Source organism: Bolinopsis microptera, chromosome 13, assembly GCF_026151205.1.
Source record: "Bolinopsis microptera isolate Bmic1 chromosome 13, MBARI_Bmic_1.0, whole genome shotgun sequence".
NCBI lineage: Eukaryota > Metazoa > Ctenophora > Tentaculata > Lobata > Bolinopsidae > Bolinopsis > Bolinopsis microptera.
In genome coordinates, this window is record NC_087084.1 from 4,740,637 (window position 1) to 4,761,488 (window position 20,852).

The 20,852-nt window shown below is 38.4% G+C and overlaps 2 protein-coding genes across 2 annotated transcripts in view; both read right to left on the reverse strand.

Annotated features, from left to right (window-relative positions):
• The window catches only part of LOC134825063 (LIM/homeobox protein Lhx3-like), a 667,636-nt gene that overhangs the window by 486,133 nt on the left and 160,651 nt on the right, over window positions 1–20,852 (reverse strand). The gene's annotated exons all lie outside the window — the stretch shown is intronic.
• On the reverse strand, window positions 1,918–8,078 carry LOC134824907 (uncharacterized). Its single transcript, XM_063836912.1, has 5 exons — window positions 7,861–8,078; window positions 5,013–5,167; window positions 4,443–4,582; window positions 3,763–3,864; window positions 1,918–1,935 (listed from the first exon to the last, which is right to left on the reverse strand). The coding sequence occupies exons 1-5, from the start codon at window positions 8,076–8,078 to the stop codon at window positions 1,918–1,920; spliced, it is 633 nt and encodes a 210-aa protein (XP_063692982.1).

The window sequence follows — 20,852 nt, forward strand, 5'->3', positions numbered from 1 at the left end:
TAAACATTGTCAAACAAAATAGGGAAAATAGGGGGCAAAATTCCCCCCCCCTTAAACCTGTCAAGAAATTTGTGAAAAGTACAACACCTTCTGCTAAAAACCTGTCAACAAATAGTGAAATAGTTTACACTTTCCCAAAACTAAATAATAAAAAAGGGCTAAACCTGCTCATTATACCTTTTTTAAAAGAAAAATAGTGAAATAGATTACAATTTCAAACTAATTTTTGAAAGGCAAAAACGTCGCTATACCCTGTCAAGCTAATAGGAAAAAAAAAGTACTAACACCTTCTGCTAAAACCTGTCAAGCTTATAGTAAAAAAGTACACCCCCTTTCTGCATACCTGTCAAGCAAATAGTGAAATGTATTAACTTGTCAAAACCCCAATAGGAAATATTACAAAACCCTGTCGCTTACCTGTCAAGCTAATAGTGAAATATGCTATACCGTTCTGCTTACCGCCCCAAAGCTAAATAAAATAGTGTTTTCCATGGGGCTAAAAACATGTTGCTATCAAGTCTGCAAAACCTTCAACAATAGAAAAAATTTTTCTTTTCCTGTTTGCTACCCCTCCAAAAATAGTTTTTTAAACCGGACCGTAAAAATAAAAAACTTTGTATTCAAAAACAGCAACTATGCTCGGGATAAAGAAAGGGCTTGAAAAAAATCCAATGAAAAAGAAAAAAAGCTAAAAAAAGTTTTTTTTAAAAATGGGTTTCAATACCAAAAAACTTTTTAAAACCCCCCCAGAGAGAACTAGATTTGCGTAGAATCACGTTTTAAATCAATGTCCATTTCTGGATTAGTTTAGCACCTTCATGAAACCCCCTTTTTGCTTCCATTCCTGAAACGTTTACCGAGGCCACACATGGACTATACATTTTTTGGTTTAAAACTAAACTTAAATATTGCCAACATTTAAATATTTTAAAAGAAACCCTTTTAAAAACGGGGTCTTATTACTTTGTACCTAAAAATTAAAAGTACAGAAAAAAACCCCCCTGTATGACCCTAATTACAGTACGGTAAAACCCCCCTGTAGTCCCCTCAAAATTTAAACAGTAAAGTAAAATCCCTGTAGACCCAAAAAATTCAGTACAGTAAAAACCCCCCGGGAAAACCTCAAATTTTACAGAAACAGTAAAACCCCTGTATACCTCAAAATTACAGTCAAGTAAAAACCCTTAAATACCTTCTAAATTACGTACATTTTAAAAACCCCTGTTATACCTCTAAATTACAGAAACAGAAAAACCCCTGTGTACCTTTAAATTCAGAAACTAAAAAAAATTCCAAAAAAAACCGAAAACCCCGTATTTCCCATTTTTTCCTTTCCCCCCCAAAAATTTTAGTCCTTTTAAAAATTCTAAATTGTAAAAAAAAAAAAACCAAAACCTTTTTTAAACGGGGGAAACCCCGATTTATTTTGGTGGCCAATTTTCCTTCCCCAAAATTAGGAAAAACTTGAAAATCATAAATGTAAACAATCAAAACTCCCAAATTTAAGGGGGGACCCCGATTTACCGCACCTTTTACCTTTCCCCCCCAAAACTCCCAAAAAATCGGGATTCATGTTCAAAGTATACTGTACTAAATTTAAACGTACTACATTAGTGAGCCTTTGATCACGAACCACAACTTGAGTAACAATTTTTCATTTAATTAAGTACTAACTTTAATTTAAATTTAAATTTAAAAAACCGAAATTTTTAAATTAAAAGTTCTAAATCTGTAATTTAATTAATTTCCCCTAAATCTGAATTTAATTTTGGGTTTTTTAAATTGTAATTTTTTTAAGTACTAAATCTGTAATTTAATTAAACAAAACTCTGAAATTTTTAAAAAAAGGTTCTAACCTGTAAAACTTTACCACCGATAAGTAGGTTGAAATAAAGTTTGGGGGGCCCCCCAAATCGTTCATTTCCAATCAAAATTTACCGGGGGTGTTTAGGTGTATCGAAGGGACCAGGTTGAGGAAAAAGGAAAAATTTTTAGGGCAACGTTACGATTTGGGGGGGGGGGGGGGGGGCCTTCCAGGGAAAACATTTTCCGAAATTGAGTTTTAGTCTTTTTCTGAAAAAAAGATTAAAATTTTCATCAGCTGCTTTTGGCCCCCCCCCATGGAAAAATTTTTGTTCCAAAAGGTAAAAATTATCGCCCGTTTAACTTAAAAGTAAAAACGCTTACATTTTTTAGCTATCCCCCCTTAATTTTTTTGGGAAATTTTTTTCCAGGGTCCTTTTTAAAAAGAGAAAGTAGGGGCCAAATTTTGAATGGGCCCTTTTAAAAAAATTTTTAATTCGATTTTGAAAATCTTCGAACCTCTAAAACTGCCCAAAAAAACTGCGGGCGGCCCCCCAATTCCCCCATTTCGGTATCTTTTTTCCCTTTTGAAATAACGGGAAAAAAAAATAATATCCCCCTTTTTTGTTTAGGAAAGGGGACACTGTAACAAACAACTCAACCCAATTTTGGGGTTTTTTCCGGGGTAATAATATCCCCCTTGGAAAACAGCTGAGTAAGCCTTTCTTGACTTCCCCAAACGGCTTCGTCCTCCTTGACAGAAAAAACCACCCAGATTTTTTCGCCATGCTTTCGTAAGCAAAAAAAAACCTAGACTGCCCCTGGTTCCAAAACCTCGAAGCGCTGACCGCGCAATTTTTGCCCCAGGAGCAACTAACGAACAATTGCAGAAGAATGTTCCCATGCCGAACAGCCAACTCGTTCGGATAAAACTGGGGGATTGGTTCCAACAAAAGGGGGGAAAAAAGCTCATTTGGAAAAACAAAAAGCTTGATTCTAAAAAAGAAAAAAAAGCATTTTTTGATTAGAACCAGCCATCTCAAGCCCCCTTTACCCAATCACAAGAAACCCGAAAAAAAACCCTTTGGGAAAAGCTCCCCACAAACTCAATTCGAGACAGGGGGCGTATGGGGGAAAAAAAACAAGCATCTTCTACAATTTCCCATTTCCTGTTTGCCCCCAAAGACAAATCCCCTCAGACCCCCTGAACGACCCCCCCTTTAAATGACCCCTCAAAGAAGAGAAATTAAAATATTAGAAAAAATTCTAGTCTACGAGGGTCAAAACACAAAAAACAGCACGGAACTTCACAACCTCTCACAAATATCAATTCATAAATTTTAAATTTGAGGAAATACATTCTTGAGACAAAAATTTTTTTTTTAAAATTTTTATTTAGTGAAAGATTTCCTAAAAGTAAGCTGTGACTTACTTAATCCGTGCATATTTTAAAATCATTCTTTATTTTTGATATGTTATTTGTTTGGTTGAATAATTTTTAATTAATTGATCTGAATCTGACACATGTAAATTTGTAATGATCTTTCTGATTTCTAATTTCTAATTATGTCACGACAATCTATCTTAAAACAGGGGTTCCTGGTTCCTTCCCGATACTCCGAAACTTGAAAAAAATTGCCATCGATTGATCAACGTCTAGCCGCCCTGCGAAATTTCAGATCTCTAACTTAGTTTAAAAGTGGTTTTTAAGCAACTTAATGTAGGTAGCGATTTTGGGGTTTTTTTTTACCGAATTTCGTATAACAGCTGGCTCGTATTTTATGCAAATTTCTTAAAAATCTCCACATTGCTTATTCCTGTCATCTTTGACATTGAATTAGAATGTTTTAAACTAAAAATAAACCTGCTGAACGACTTCTGATGAGGTCTTATTGCCTGAAAAAATCACAAAAAAACAGTAAACGAGGTATAAAAGTTAGCACCCGTGATGCTATTGTTACCTGGCCATCGGGTAGCTCCATATGCTTTTTCAAGACCATCTGAAGAATCTGGAGCTTTTAGCTCTTTTTCAAAGTCCAACGCAATGTACGATAGCTTTTCCTGCGTCAGAATATTCAAATTCAGAAACATTAAATACTGAGTGTTCCCAAAAAAGACCACCTAGAGATTAGTTTTTAAACAAAGATCACATAGTTGCCTTTTTGGGCCATCTTGTATGACACAAACGAGGGTTAAACATTAATTAAATACGTTGATTACGACATAGACCGAGGGTTAAACATTAATTAAATACATTGATTATGACATAGACCGAGGGTTAAACATTAATTAAATACATTGATTATAATGCAAACGATATAAGTGATTAGAGAATAATGTTCATTAAAGTTAATACGCTGCACTGACTGTATTAAAGTTTATAATGATCAGTGAAATCATCAGTAGCCAAAAGTAGACTTTTCACGAAACTATAATCAGACCAAACGTTAAGATAACCAGTTATGATTAATTCTGCTGCCAAATTGGACGATTTTTTGTTTAAAATTTAACTAAAATTCAGGGGAAAAGCGCTCTGTCTGATGCCCGCCTCCCCACATAGTAGGGTCAGTATGTGTATCACACTGTTTTAATACGCTGCACTGACTGTAATGTTTGTAGTTTGTACAATAAAGGAATACCTTAATATCTCTGACAATTTCCCTCTCTGCGGTGGTGATGAAGACATATCCCCTCTCAGTCAGGAGCTTCATCAGATGGTCAGTTAGATCCCTACCAGCCAAGTCTAGTCTCATCACAGCGTGAGGTATAAGAGCGTACCCTGTAAACACAGTATAGTTGCAATATTTGTAGAATATAGTGGGGTAGAGCGTACCCTGTAAACACAGTATAGTTGCAATATTTGTAGAATATAGTGGGGTAGAGCGTACCCTGTAAACACAGTATAGTTGCAATATTTGTAGAATATAGTGGGTAGAGCGTACCCTGTAAACACAGTATAGTTGCAATATTTGTAGAATATAGTGGGGTAGAGCGTACCCTGTAAACACAGTATAGTTGCAATATTTGTAGAATATAAATTATAAATCTATAGGGTAATGAGAATAATTCAAAACTAATTTACGTGGTTTTCTAAAGACCAAAAATCGTAATTCGTTTGCTTTCCCTGTACGATTTTTTGTTTGAAATGATTCATAACATTCTGAAAAGGTCAGAATAGTACAGACTGTCTGCACTAGAAATAATCTCACCCTCATAGATTGGGACTGCATGAGTAACCCCGTCACCAGAGTCCATAACCTGGCCGGTAGTTCTCCCAGAAGAGTAGAGAGCTAACACCGCCTGGATAGCCACGTACATGGCTGGAACGTTGAACTGTTCAAACATTATCTCCGCCATCTTCTCTCTGTTAAAGTGATGACATTTCGGTAAAATGTTCAAAAATCGAGGTAACCGAATACTAATATTAGTAGTAGTATTAATACAGGGGGGGGGGGGCAAAGGTCAGTAATCATACGTTGTATCTTATACCACCGCCGTGTTTTATATTTGAGAGTTGTTGCTTTGCAGATGGCATACTGTACCTACTTGTTCGAGGATTCAATCACCGAAATTTGAAAATTCAATTTTTGGGGGGCACACCCAATCAATATTGAATTGCTTATACTGGTGTTTGTGAACATGTTAGAGACTCCGTTGTAACATATTGCAATAGGTCATTTAATCTGGAATATAATCTGAAAATATGGTGCGAAACGGATTTAAAATGACGAAGTTATCAAGCAATTTGTTTATCTCGTTAGCAAATTGATTGGGTACTCAATAATAACCCAATTACGACACCGTAATTGGGCTCTCTGCACGATTCCCATAATGCAGATCTAGCCTCAACCCAATCACCTGATCACACGTAATGAACAAACTCGTTATGCTTCATATCTCGGTCATCCGAAAAGCTAAACTCTCATTTTTTCAGGAAAAACGTAATTTAAATGGCCAAACACCATTCAATAAAATTTGATTCGATCCGACTATCCAACCTATCAAATAAATGCGAAAATGAACCTTCATTTGAAAAAAATGAACACGAATATTTTTCGATTTGACAAATTCCTCGAACCAGTAGTGCCAGGGGTAGTAAGTCATATCAGAAAGAATTATTTCGATTGGGCACTCAGTGACTGAGCTACTAAGGCCAACGTATGGGTACTGACTTTGCCCCCCCCCCCCCCCCCCCCCCCCCCCTTACTATAACTCCACTTTTGACCTATTTGACGGCCACTTATTATTTTCATAATTGCACCGGTTTTTCCCAGGGAGTGCGATTACAAAACTGGTTGCACTGTTTTGAGAGCAACCGAAAACATATTCGGTGTGATTACAAAGCTAATCGCACTGATTTTCTTAAAGATACTGTGATATATTAATAGCTTTCAGTGGTAATTTAACGGGCGATACTTGGGTGGTCTGAAAATCCACAGCAGGCAAGCAAAACGTTCAAAAAATCATCACAACTGCAGATAATAGGGATGGACCGATTCTTGGTCCATCCCATCCTAGCGGCCAATAGCAATCGATGAGTTATGTCACGTGACTCAGATCCGACCAATCACATAACAGGAGCAATTAGCATCGGACGGTTATCCTATGTTTACTTTTCTTATCTGTATTTGACCCTCTGTTGAGATGGTTATCAGATATTTTTGTGGAGTTACTAGATTGTACAAATCAACCGAGAGAGAGTCGGCGGATGACGTCACTTCGTTTCTCGGAGGAGGTTTCGGGTTGAAGTGGAGGGTTGAAGCGCGCTGTTCTTTGAGTTGCTCAGTGCTCTCAAAACAGTGCGATTAGTTTATAATCTCACTGTTTTTAGAGCAACTAACTAAACAGTCCGTGCGAATATAAACTAATCGCACCGATTATATAACACCAGAAGTAGTTATACTTGACTTAACTGACTTGTAGTGTAGTGTTCCCGAGATCCATTGACAACAGTTCTCCACAGCTTTCTGTCCTCCATCAGTCTAGCTATCTCATCTACTGACTTCAGCCCAGTATCTGCTTTTAGGTTATCTAGTAGTGTTAAGTAAGGTCGCCCCCTGTTAGTATGCCCATGACTCGGCTTCCAGAGGATCAGTTTGTTCAGTGTCAGCTCAGGATGTCGGTGAGCATGACCTGCAAGTCTGAGCCTTCGTTGGGTGATCTTGGAGCCGACTTTGGAAAGATCACCGTACAGGGTTGCTGACATAGTCTCGATATTGATTGATGTTAAGAGCCATTCTAAACATTCGCGCATAGCAACCATCAACCATCTTCTCTAGCCTTTTCGTCATAGTCCAAGTCTCCGAACCGTACAAAAGCACCGACTCGACTAGTGTTGTAAGTGTAAACACTCTGATCTTAACAGACTTCCTAAGCTTAGAATTCCAAAGTTTTTGAGTGTGTGGCATGCTCCCCATACTCTTCCTTTCCTAACCCTGATATCACTCTCACTGTCTCTGATTCTTGAACCCAGGTAGGTGAAGTCTTCCACATGCTCTATTGTGCTGTTACCCAGGGACTTGATAGTATCAGGGTTCTCGATGTTCTTAGTAATGAATTTGGTTTTCCCTTCATTCAGTCTAAGTCCCACTGTTGCAGCAACCCTTTCTACCTCTTGCATCAGCGTCTCTGCCTCCTTTACAGTATCTGCTATCAGAGCAATGTCATCCGCAAAACCAGCGTCCGATATTTTCTCAGCATTGACTCTCCTACTCCTATAAGGCTTACTGGTAAATCCTATTTCAGGGTGCTTGCTTAAGGCTTGTCTCATGCAATAGTCTAGTATAGGGCTATAATGAACAAGTATGGTGCTGACGTATCCCCCTGAAGAACTAGAAGGTTAAACGCGAATCTAACTGCATGTATAATACGATTACACCAGTTATTGCACTCGGCTGTGCCTCTTGAAATAACTGCAATAATCGAACTCAGCTTCGCCTCGTGCGATTATTGTATCAATTTACACTTGATTGCGCCTCGTGCAATTAAGTGCAATTAGTGTACTCGCATTATACGCTGTTAGATTAGCGTATAATATACATCGGGTTGTAATAATACCTGTTAGTTTTAGGGTTTAAAGGAGCCTCTGTAAGCAGCATTCCAAATTCCTCTGGTGAAACACGAAGCTCATTGTAGAAAGTGTGATGCCAGATTTTCTCCATATCTTCCCAATTGGTGACGATACCATGCTCAATGGGGTATTTTAGAGTGAGGATACCTCTTCTACTTTGGGCTTCATCTCCAACATAGGCTTCTTTCTGTCCCATACCTATCATGATTCCCTGTGAGGTATTAGTGTTGTAGTATTAATAGTTAATAGTTAATAGTACTAAGTTTACAGTATGCACTGAAGGGGTATCCTAGGAAGTTTCTTGAACTTTTAACAGTTTCCTATCATTTGGCTGAGTCGACCGAGGAAATCTCATAGATCCAATGGATCCTTAGCTACTTCCTAGACTAGGTGACACTGGGATTCGAACCCTGAACCTTCTGCGCAGAAGGCGGATGCTCTAACCACTAGGCCACCTAGACCCTAGTAGTGCAGTAAGGGCATAATGTAGTGGAGGGGTGGGTGCATTCACAAATAGATGCCTTTACAAAATTTCATGTTGAGTTTATGTCATAGTTCAGTCGAGATTAAGAAGAGAAAACCTCGTATGCGCTGTGATCTGTACGTGCGATTTATGTAAGTAATTAGAATAATCTATACACTTACTTAGGTATCTATTATAGATACATTTGATATAATATTTTACATTGTGCATGGTTGAGATAGATTATGATTAACCTTAAAAATGAAAGCTTAGAGCATAAAATTTTGTTAACGCTAGGTGAGAAATTGCAGATAAAAATAAATGCAGATTTATTTAGAACGAATCCATTTTTTCTCAGCGGTAGACATAATAGCTAATTGAGCTCCCTTGTTCGCAAATCTGCTCAAACACCCTTGCGGTTTTCTTATTTACATTTTTGAGGATGTGCATTGTGCTGATGATTTTTGATGAAGGAACGTGCAGCGACATCGGACACATCAACTAAACGGATCGTTGCTGAAGTTCATTCAGGACTGGACTTCGAGTGCAGAGCTAACTTTGGATGTCGCACCAGCAGTCTCTCGAAGATGGTGCGAAAAGCACGAGCTGCCTCTAACAGACAACCTACCAACCCCACCTCCCTGGAGTTCCTATCCATTCCTCCTTCCTACCTCAACACAGCTACTGGCGACCCGGTCACCAGGCGGTCATCGCCTCCTTCTCTGTGATTCCGGATACACCTCTTCACTAATTTAAAGAATTAGTGGACTAAAGTAGAATTAAAGAAAAGTAGAGTGGAGTGAAGAGTAAAGAAAAGTCGATATAAGATAAACTTGTCACTATATGGTGCTGTCACTATATAGTGCGATAATGTTCCGTCTAGGTACCTTACAAGACATTTTTATAACGTACGAAATGCGACGGTTTTCCCGAAATTTCGCCATATTTTCGGACCGCCAAAATTTCGGTCGTCGTAATAGAATACGTCGCATTATTTTTAGCTTATTCCAATAATTGTGGCTTCATCGATTCATTTTGTTCTTGAAAAGTTAGTGATATGATGGTGGGACAAATAAACACAATATTCCATGATGAATTTAATGTCAAGTAATACGTTTTAAATTTACAATAAATTACATTTATGTGCTAACATAAACGTCTTATAAGAGACTAAGTCAAGATAAACAATTTAATACCAAACTCAATAAGTGAAACTGAAAGAGTCGAGCCGGACCCCTTAGAGGAAGATGAAGAAATCGATTTATAAGTTTCATTTTGTTTCAACATGATTTTACCGATTTTTAGAAAAGTTTGAATTTCCTTTAGCTTTGTGTCAGAAAACAAAATGATGAAAAATACCCTTATTTTCTGTGACGTCCGAAATGTGACGGTTTTTGTTCAATTTCGCCATATTTTCGGACCGCCAAAATTTCGGTCGTCGCAAATAGGTCCGCCACAAAAATGTCTTGTAAGGTAGCAGTTTGTTGAGCACCTCTACCTCGTTACAGTGTATCACTAGTCTAACACCTGCAGTTTCAGTTATACGCCACACCTTGTCAGTAGCAGAGGGGGGATTAACAGGGAAGTTAGTCCAGGGTTCGCAATAGTCGAGAAAGTATCGTAGAGTAGGGGAGAAGGAGAGTTGGACTTCTCCTGCATTCTCTCCCCCTGCAGATTTGAGGTACAATGCCACCTTATCGTTACTCCCCACCCCGCTATCAGTTCTAACTTCTATAGGTGTCGACTCAAGATCCCACTCTATAATCACCCCACTTTTGACTGGTAACCAACCTGTTAATTGTATGCTTAACTCATAACTACCGAGCAACGATTACCGTTACGATAACCGTTTTCATAGTGCAGTCAGATGTAATGCCAACAGGCACGACAGTCATGACTAGAGGCACGTAGTGTGATTAGAGGATACGCGACAACTCCTCAGGCACGCCAGGGAAATCTTTTCAAAAGCCGTACCTACTTACCTAGCTAAAAATCCGTGCCTGACGTGACTGCAGGCACAGTTTGTTCAGTACTCGTGCCAGTACTTTCATGGATAACGCGACGTCACGATTACCTTATAAGGTCAATATTTTGCGTGATATGGACATTTGCAGTGCAGAGTGCAAAGATAGTACAGATCCGTCTGAAAAAAATCGATCTACTGACACGAAAAGCTTCCAAAGGATTTATGACGTTTTTAAGTTCAATTTTTAGGTTTCATTCTGCTGACCAACTTTTCCAAAATTTTCCAAGTGTCCTTAGGCCACTATTTACGAATTAATCAAAGGTGTATATCCACCAAATTCGTGGAGACGTTAAGTCTAAACCTGTGATATCCATTAGTATCGATAATTGTTTTGTGTTTACCATTTTCAGTTCACTATTTCAGTTGATAAACCTTGAAATTTAGGCCGACATTTTACGTGTTATTCTATTGTGTTCCCGAAAGATATTTTGCCCTGTTTTTGTTTTGAAACTGCCATTTAAATTGATGTTATAGATTTGATCTTTAACTTTCATATTCAATGTCCATGATCAGACTGTGATCTCGAGCTATTTGGGTTACTACTTTTGATTGTCCAGTCACTCAGTAGCTGCTACAGAAACTCTAGTAACTAGATACCCGGGTAACCCTGGTTACCCAGGTAACTGATACTCACGTGGTAGTAGCAGGCTCTGTGGCGGCTGGCGGTGCTTGTTCTGGTTCCAGGGAGGGAGAGGGGAGGGAGAGGGGAGAGAGGTAGAGAAGTAGAGAGGGAGAGAAAGGGAGAGGAGGAGAGGGAGATGAGGAGAGATGGAGCTAAAGAGAGAGGGATAGAGGGAGAGAGGGAGGTAAGGAGAGTGGGAGAAGGAGAAAGGAAGATAGGGAGAGAGTGAGAGAGTGAGAGAAGGAGATAAGGAGATGAGGGAGAGAGGGAGAGAGGGCCTATATTTTGATTGTTTACAATAAAATTATATGTACATGAAACATTAAACAATGAGCTGAAACATTGTTTGATAGCGGCCGGTTTTTCGTTCTATAGTCAGTCATTTTGGCCTGTTCTATAACATCTTAAACTAAAAGCAACATGATTTTCTCGTAAAATTTCTGAAATCTTGTACATTAATTTGCTGTGATTGTTGGAAACTGAAGCTTCGTGATAAACGCCCACTTGTGGATATATTACATTGTGGATATATTTACATTTATAAAACTTAGTAAATGATCATCTAATTAGTGGCATTACAACTTGAGAAGCGCCCGCTCATGGATATAGCCGATATAAAAAAAACTAATATCTGTAAGAAAAAGCTCACGCTGGTGGATATAATCCACATCACCTCGACCCGCGGGCGGAAAAATCGTATAGCACTCGAGCCCGATGGGCCCTCGATCCGTGCTATACGAAAATATGTCCTCCTCGGGCTAGCGCCCTCGGGGACATATGAAATATTGCACGCGCGTGCGCGTACAATATTTTGTTCCGCCCGCGAGTCTCCGGTGATATGTATATTTATCTTATCGACGAGAAAAACTTTTGTCAGAAAAATGTTCATGTCAGACAATCAGATAATTGGATAATTACTAATTAACTAATTACCAAAAATCATAAAAATGTTTATAATCATTTTTATGATTTTTGGTAATTAGTTAATTAGTAATTAAAATCGGCTCAAAATGATCAGAATTTTGTAAAACACGGGGAAAGGTAGTTTTTAGAAAAAATTCGAAAATTTTTCACTTTGACATTTTTTGAGGCTTGATAAAATTTCGAAAATTTTAAAATATATTTTTTCACTAAAAGTTTTTTCGAAGCTCTTATGAAAGTATTACACCATGGTTTGGTGGCCGAACTACATCCGACCTAATTGGTCCCACTGGGAACCGAATTGGTCCCCACTGAGAATCGAACCCCAGTCGTCCGCGTGGGAAGCAAATCTTACTATATATAATATATATTATATAGCGAAACGATATATCACGCTTCGTTTGTCATCCGACATCTTTTTGTGAGATTTTCATCATTATGAGTCCCTAATGCCTAAAATGGACAACTTAGCAGTTAGATCAGGGCATCGTGTCAATTGAGATACTTACAGACTACGAGAGACCACGGTAATATCCCTAAAGGTATTGCTACTCAAATCAATTTTAGGTGTGCAGTTAAAGACACTTTTTATGTAGAATCTTGTAAAGCACTTAATCAATTTCAGAAATCCAGAATGCTAGACTTAATCATAGATAATCAAGTAATCAGGTCTCAGACTTTAGGTAAAAGCTTAAATCATAGTTTCAAAAACTGCATCAAATCTGCACTTCCCCCATCAGATCATGAAAATTTAGAGAATCATTTATCTAATTTATTTAATGCACAAGGAGAAACTTGAACTAACCAAGCGTCATGAGAGATAAGGACTATGCTATTTATGTTGTACCTTCATATGTGGATAATACTAAACCTGTGAAGAAGAGAAGATGAAGGAAGATAAAAAAGGTTAATCATACCACATCCCACAGACATCTGAGGACGTTATAATCAAAGGTACTCTTCCCAAGGTTGAAGAATTATCAATGGAAAACATGTCCAGAACAGTTGTAAATCTTACAGATAAAGAGCTTAAGTAGATATAATATAAGTAAAGTCCTCGTCACTTGTTTGGTATGATATAGGTAAAGTTCTCGTCACTTAATTAAACCAGTAGCGGTCGCCGTTCCGCAAGTGCTGTGGGTAATTTGAATACGTTGAGTACGTTCAGTGCTAAATTTTGTTCAGTTCCCCAGGTTTATGATATAAGAAATAATTTATTTGGGTGTTTAAGAATCGTTCAGAGCATGGTACATGTGTTTGTAAGATAAATATTACCCATTGAAGCTAATAGCTTTCAAAGTTCTTATTGTATGAAATTATACATATGAAGCAAGTAGAGGTATCCACCCTTCGAATGTATTGAGTCGTTATTTCATGTAGATCCAGGATGGATAACTTTGCTAGTTGATATTAGATCATCGAGGAAAAGAGCCCTCTATTTATATTGAATTTTAGTGTACCTGGCCTCAGTACGACGTTATCATAGCTTAACTCGATAGGGTGTGTTAACTTTGATCTGTGACGAAATTATCATGGGCTAACACGCTGTTCCGCATGAAATAATGTGCTGTACAGCTCACGTGATTACTATATAGTAGGCACTGAGTGGACGCTTCTGATGATCTAATATCAACTAGCAAAGTTATCCATCCTGGATCAACATGAAATAACGACTCAATACATTCGAAGGGTGGATACCTCTACTTGCTTCATATGTATAATTTCATACAATAAGAACTTTGAAAGCTATTTATAGCTTCAATGGGTAATATTTATCTTACAAACACATGTACCATGCTCTGAACGATTCTTAAACACCCAAATAAATTATTCGTTATATCATAAACCTGGGGAACTGAACAAAATTTAGCACTGAACGTACTCAACGTACTCAAATTACCCACAGCACTTGCGGAACGGCGACCGTTACTGGTTTAATCAAGTGACGAGAACTTTACCTATATCATACCAAACAAGTGACGAGGAATTTACTTATATTATATCTACTAGCTTAGTAAAGAGCAACTCTGCTCTATGTATTTTCTTGTCTCACAAGTTTGCACCAACACCTCCCCTACCAGATCTAAGCCGCTTCGAGAACTATTTGTGTAGATGGTTTTCTAAAATGAGAGCTAAAGTTGTATTTGATAGCTTTAAATGTGGACCCAACAAAGCAGATAAGAGAGTTGCTGACATGGAACGTAGTCTTATAAAGACTGATGCATCACGTACTTTCGAATCTTGTAAAAACCCTGCACTTGAGGCATTTATAAAATACTGCAGAGCAGAAGTAGACCTCCACAGGCCAACTCAGAAATTCGTCTCACCAGATAAAATCGCTGCGCCCATCGGAGCAGCTCTCAAAGAAGTCAAAGGTTGGAAAGACATTGTTATCAGACCATTCGATAAAGGAGTAGGATTCTTCCTTCTTGGTGAAGAAGATTATATTCAACGAATAGGTGTACATTTAAATGATAGATATATATATATAGTATTGTAAATAATGTAGATGATTTAGTTGTAGAATTGATTGATAAAATTTCGAATTGGACAATTGAATTTAAAGATGAATTAGGTATATCCAAGAAGGTCAAGGAGTGGGTTTTTTTAGGGGCGAGCTTAACCAGCCTGGAAACATGTACTGAATCCCAAGGCACACAAACCACCTTTGTATATCCTGGGAGGATGATTACCACCTACCTTACCTTGGGTACCTTGGGCTGTCTACCGTTTTCTAATACAGATAATGTAACCACAGAAGCCACAGCAATTTTTACTTTTTTTATCCCACTTGTCATAGTAATATGTTTAGATGTCTAGCCTAAAATCATGACAAATGGCACAGTGTGTTAAGAGGCCATGCCGGTACCCATGAAAACAGTCATAGTATGGCTCTTACTTCCTTCTCCAATCAGGTTAACTTTTCCTATCTGAAGAAAATTGACACCCTAAAGATATAGTTAGCTCCACTTGCACAGTAAGGCATTACAATTTCAAAATTTCGGCCACTTTAGAGTGTAAAATCTTAATTTTGAGTTTTACATACCTTCAGTAGCGGCAATCGAGAGCGCAGTCAACACTGTAGCTATGAGTAAAGAAACTGATATCGTACCCATTCTAAGGAATAATTTATCAAATTTGATCGTTTGCTAATGATTCTATACAACGAGCGTGATTATCATTGTCATCCGCAAATAAATACCAAATCAAGACCTGAATCAGTGAATCGGGAATCCGGGTTAGGTGACCACTTCTATCGTAAAACTTGCTCCTACTAAATCGCTCGCCCAAATTTTAAGAAAATTCTTGTGAAAAGGCCCTTTGGACATGTGTATTTTTGGACGCTGATTCCAAATCACCCCCCATGAGTAGGGTTTTAAATGCTACCTGATGTGTGTTATGAGGCAAAAAAAACGTTTTGGTCTCGTGACAGGCTAGTAATAATACGAATTCGATGTTTAGGGCCCGGGTTAGGTTAGGGTTGTGGTAAGCGGTTATGGGTAGCTTCGGGGTTATGGTTATGGTTTTGGGTTGGGATTAGGGTTTATGTAAAACCGTTTTGTACGGCTACAAAACCATAAAAACCAAAGTCACGTGAAATTTTTGGGCAAGCGAATTAGTAAAAGCCCATAAAACTAGTAGTTTTAACTTTTGAGAACAATACCATTTTGTGAAAATAATGTAAATACAAATCATTGTAAAATCATTTAAATTTTAAATTTTAGTTTGTTGAAAGTTTGAACATAAGACTAGATGCTGAGAAAATGAAAGCCGCAATCCAATGCATAATGAAACTATAAAATTCTTGTACAAAGACCAGTAAAAAGAGGGATGTTTCCAAAGTACTAACACAGCCACAAACTATCTCGGATCATGCTTCCTGGTGTACGCATCCAATAAGGATCTCTCGTTTCAGTCACAAGGTACTCACGTGCTGAATGTTTTGAGATAGCAGCCAATGATATGTTTAATATTTCAACCCGTGACACTCACTTTGAGAATGAGAGTTAAAGTATAAGCAAATGCTCTTGTTGCCTCGTTTTAACGTCAGAGAGCACACTAATGTTTTTGTTTGCCGGGGTCATGGGAGTATAATGAGATTTAATTATAAAGGAAGCTACAGAATTAACTGAACAAATTCTGAAATCTTAGGTATGAATAAGTGTACAACGTTGCTAAACCGAAGTTCTGACTGACCAGTGAAAAATGGGCGAGCGTACACAAGTGGCATTTTAATTAGAAGTTTTAGGGTCTGTGATTAATTATTGAAGCTTGTAATTACAATATCTAATGCTTCCCTATAAATACTCTAATTAATTGTTTGTCCCGTTATTCTTTTTCCTCTCGTTTCCTTGTCATCCCACTTTAGTTTTAAGATTCTCTTGCTATAAATGGCTACAGCTAAACCACTATTAATGCTAAGTACCAAACAAAACAAGTGGGAGGTGGATCGTTGGTACCATTAAATCGATTTAAGACCCGCGATATTCCAGTCGCAAAGCCTGGGACACTACTAGCTAGTCACAAACATCTACAAAGCTGACCATATAGCCTGGACTGACAATTTTCTCGCTGCTGACAATGTTTCTTCTTTTTCCCCATTTAGATACAAAAGATTAGTACATTTTAGCTTATGATTAATATTATATTTTTACTATTGTTTACTTAGGATAGGACTGCGCATGCCCAGGTAGTGGTACAAACATTATATTTCTGCGATGATCTTCGCCACCAGATAAAAATATAATCTCTTAAAAACACTGTTATTAGTCAAGAAAGCAGAAAACAACTAATTAGGGCTCAGTCCTCACGATACATAAATCTATATTCTTTAGTGTCCAGGTAGTGAAAATAAAGAATATTTTAATTTAACGTTTCAAAGTTGAGAATGTAAATTAATTGGAAATATGTGATTTTTCCAACTACCTGATTAAAAATAATTGTTTCGAAGGTGGCAGGGCCTCCAGCTACCAACTAATGGCCGTTCAAATAAAGTCCAATAAGGTAGTTCTCCGGCTTCTATTTGGATATTAAAGGTGGGTAGATCGACGTGTCACTTACTTCATAACATAGTTGGTTCGTGCGCACTATAAACGCAATTTTAAAACCGAACGCACTTAACGCACGAAAAATGAAAAAAAAACGCACTTTTAAATCTGTTTCTAACAAATCAGTAAAATTTGTATATATCCACGGTAATCTGCTCAATATCAGTGCATCTGAAAAGACCGGTGCAGCTGCAAGTGGTAGTTCTCTTTTACACTACCTTAGTAAGATGACAAAGGACACGTATGGTCACGACGGCATACCTTCGCTTCTTTACAAGTGTGTTGACTTGAACACCACGTTACTCTCCTTGTTCAACAACATGTTGGCCACTGGTAAAGCCCCGGAAGAACTGCTTGTCACCGTGATTCTCCCTATACCGAAAGGTGCTAAAAGGTTCTGTCCTGAAAACAGCAGAGGCATATCCATCCTTCCTGTTGCCACCAAGATCTACAACAGGCTGCTTCTCAATCGTATCAGAACTCATATTGAACCTCGCTTACGGTACAACCAGAATGGTTTCCGTCCTGGAAGGGGCACTCGTGAACAGATCTTGGCCCTTAGGCGAATAATTGAAGAAGTCATCAACTTCCAGCTCCCCTGCGTCATCTCCTTCATTGATTTCTCTAAGGCTTTTGATTGCATCTTTAGATCTCATCTTCCTAATATTCTGGCGTCCTATGGCTTCCCTAAGATAATAATCAAAGCCATTATGTCCCTTTACATCAACACCAAAGCCAAGATCATGACCCCTGAAGGTACAACTCTTGAATTCCTGACCAACCTTGGAATTCTCCAGGGCGATGTTCTTGCTCCGCTTATCTTCATTATCGTCCTGGACTTCATTCTTAGACTGGCAATAGGTCCACACGATGGGCTTAAAGTTGGTTGTGATTACATAGCAGATTTGGACTTCGCCGATGACTTAGCTACAATCACACCCAGCTTCAGCGATAACAGCCGCCTCTGTCAAAGTATCTCTGATATTGCAGTCCGGTATGGTTTACTCATCAACATCGAGAAGACAAAATACATGTCCTACAACCTACCACGGCCTGTTAACTCGGATGATAGGGTCTTCATTAACAGCAACCCTCTCGAAGAAGTCCACGACTTTAAATATCTAGGATCCTACATCGCGTCAACCAGCAAAGACATCAATGTCAGGAAAGGCCTTGCATGGAAAGCACTTGAAAGCCTAGATGTTTTCTGGAAATCTGACATGTCTAGAAAGATCAAGACTAAAATTTTCAGAACTGCAGTCGAGCCTGTTCTTTTATATGGCGCAGAAACATGGACTTTGAAGAAAGCTGACACTAAAGCACTAGACGGTGTTTACACACGAATGCTACGAAGGGTCTTTGGTATCTCATGGAAATCCCACACACCTAACTCCGTCCTCTACGGAAATATCCCATCGGTGACTGATACCATCAAAACACGAAGACTTCGTTTTGCAGGGCATGTCTACCGTCTACAGGACCAACCTGCTCAGCAACTCCTTTTCTGGCAACCATCTTATGGCAAAAGGTATCGAGGACGACCACACAAGACCTTTCCGGACGTCCTTCAAGAAGATACTGGTTTAGAGCCCCACATGATACGTCTGCTCATGAGTGATAGAGATAAATGGAGACATGCGTTGACACGAAACTCGTTCCAGATTTCATCTGGACCGACCTAGGCAGGTAGGCAGTAAGATGTAGGAATGAAGAATTTTGTCATTTTTTAAAATTATTTCTAATCATTTGATAACTGATATTTAACAGTCATAAAATATGTTTAATTCTTTCCATAAAATACCTCGTAATGTAATTATGTAAAGGCAGACACGCGTAACGCACTTAAACGCACGAAAAATTCTTCACGAACTAAACGCACTATTCCTAGAAAATTAACGAACGAAACAACTTATAGGGCCTCCAGCGTCCAACTAATGGCCGTTCAAATAAAGTCCAATAAGGTAGTTCTCCGAGCTTCTATTTGGATAAAGGTGGGTAATCGACAATTTTCTCTCCTTGTTGCCGTAATTAATAATTATACGTAACTAAAACTTATGTCGTTAGTCAACAAAAATGGAAATAATTTGACAAGAAAATTGTTTTCTATTTAGATTTACACGAATGACCACTTTTCGATTTTTTGAGAAATAGTAAATGATCGTAAGGTAGAAAAAGAATAAGAAGCAACTACCATGATAATGACTGAAATATTACTGGACAAGTCCGTTCCTTTGCAAGCTCTTTGCAAGCTCCGTAGATTTATTAAACGAGGAAAACAGCCGGTAATACTTTAAATACCCAAACAAGTTCGGAAACGGAATCGGACTAATTTTCAAAATTCGTGGATATAATTGTATATTGTGAATTGTCCCTCTTCTATTGATTATTGAGCACCACGAGGGTGAAAACTACGACGGAGGACGAAACGTACTCCGAAATTGTCCCAAAATAGTGGACAGCCTCGTGCAATCGCGTAAAACTCCTCTGTAAGCGACAATATATTGCTTTATTCTGCTAGACAGTAGACTAAATCCTAACTCCTTAATAGATCGTGAGCCACTGAGCTAATGTTAGACTTATACCGACACGTACAATAAGCAGCACATTTTAAACAACTCCCTCAACAAGAATCATGCAGGTGGACTAAGTTACAGACAACCAAATGGATGAACTGCATTTGTAGGGCGCAGGTTTATGAGTTTATGGTAAAGGTCATTATTCGGGAGAAGCAAGGGTTGTAAATTATTTTAGATCGTAGGCTCATACTTTGAGACCAGCGACCAGCGACCAGCGACCAGTGACCAGCGACCAGCGACCAGCGACCAGCGACCAGCGACCAGCGACCAGCGACCAGTGACCAGCGACCAGTGACCAGCGACCACCATTTTGGGACAGTTTCGAAGTACGTATCGTCCTCCACCGTAGTTTTCTCCCTCCTGGTGTTCAATAATCAGAAGAAGAGGGACAATTCACAATATATAATAATATCCACAAATTTTGAAAATTATTCCGATTCCTTTTCGGAAAATGTTTGGGTATTTAAAGTCGAGCATGTTAAATCACTCTACAGTCGATCTTCGAGATTGATCTAAAAGGGCCCCCGACAGTTGAAACCAACTTCAATCGATGTATTTTCAGACGCATGAATCATGCAGGTGGACTAAGTTACAGACAACTGAATGGATGAACTGCATTTGTAGGGCGCAGGTTTATGGTAAAGGTCATTATTCGGGAGAAGCAAGGGATGTAGATTGTTTTAGTTCGTAAGCTCATACTTTGAGACCAGTGACCAGCGACCCTTCTTCAAAACATTTTATAAAAATAATGTTAATACAAATCATTGCAAAGCAATTTAAATTTTTGTTTGTTGAAAGTTTTAACATAAGATGCTGAGAAAATTTTGAAAATTTAAAAATACATTTTTCACCAAAAGTTTTTTCGAAGCTCTAATGAAAGTATTACACCATGGTTTGGTGACCGAACTGCATCCGACCTATTTGGTCCCACTGGGAACCGAATTGGTCCCCACTGGGAATCGAACCCCAGTCGTCCGCGTGGGAGGCAAATCTTACTAGATATAAAGCGAGACGATATATTACGCTCCGTTTGTCATCCGACATCTTTTTGTGAGATTTTAATTTGTTTTCAGTAACATTTATCATTATGAGTCCCCTGATGTCTAAACTGGACAACTTAGCAGTTAGATCAGAGATTGAGATACTTACAGACTACGAGAGACCACAGTAATATCCCTAAAGAGTAGAGGTATTACTACTCAAATCAATTTTAGGTGTGCAGTTAGACACTTTTTATGTAGAATCTTGTAAAGCGCTTAATCAATTACAGAAATCCAGAATGCTAGACTCAATCATAGATAATCGAGTAATCAGGTCTCAGAC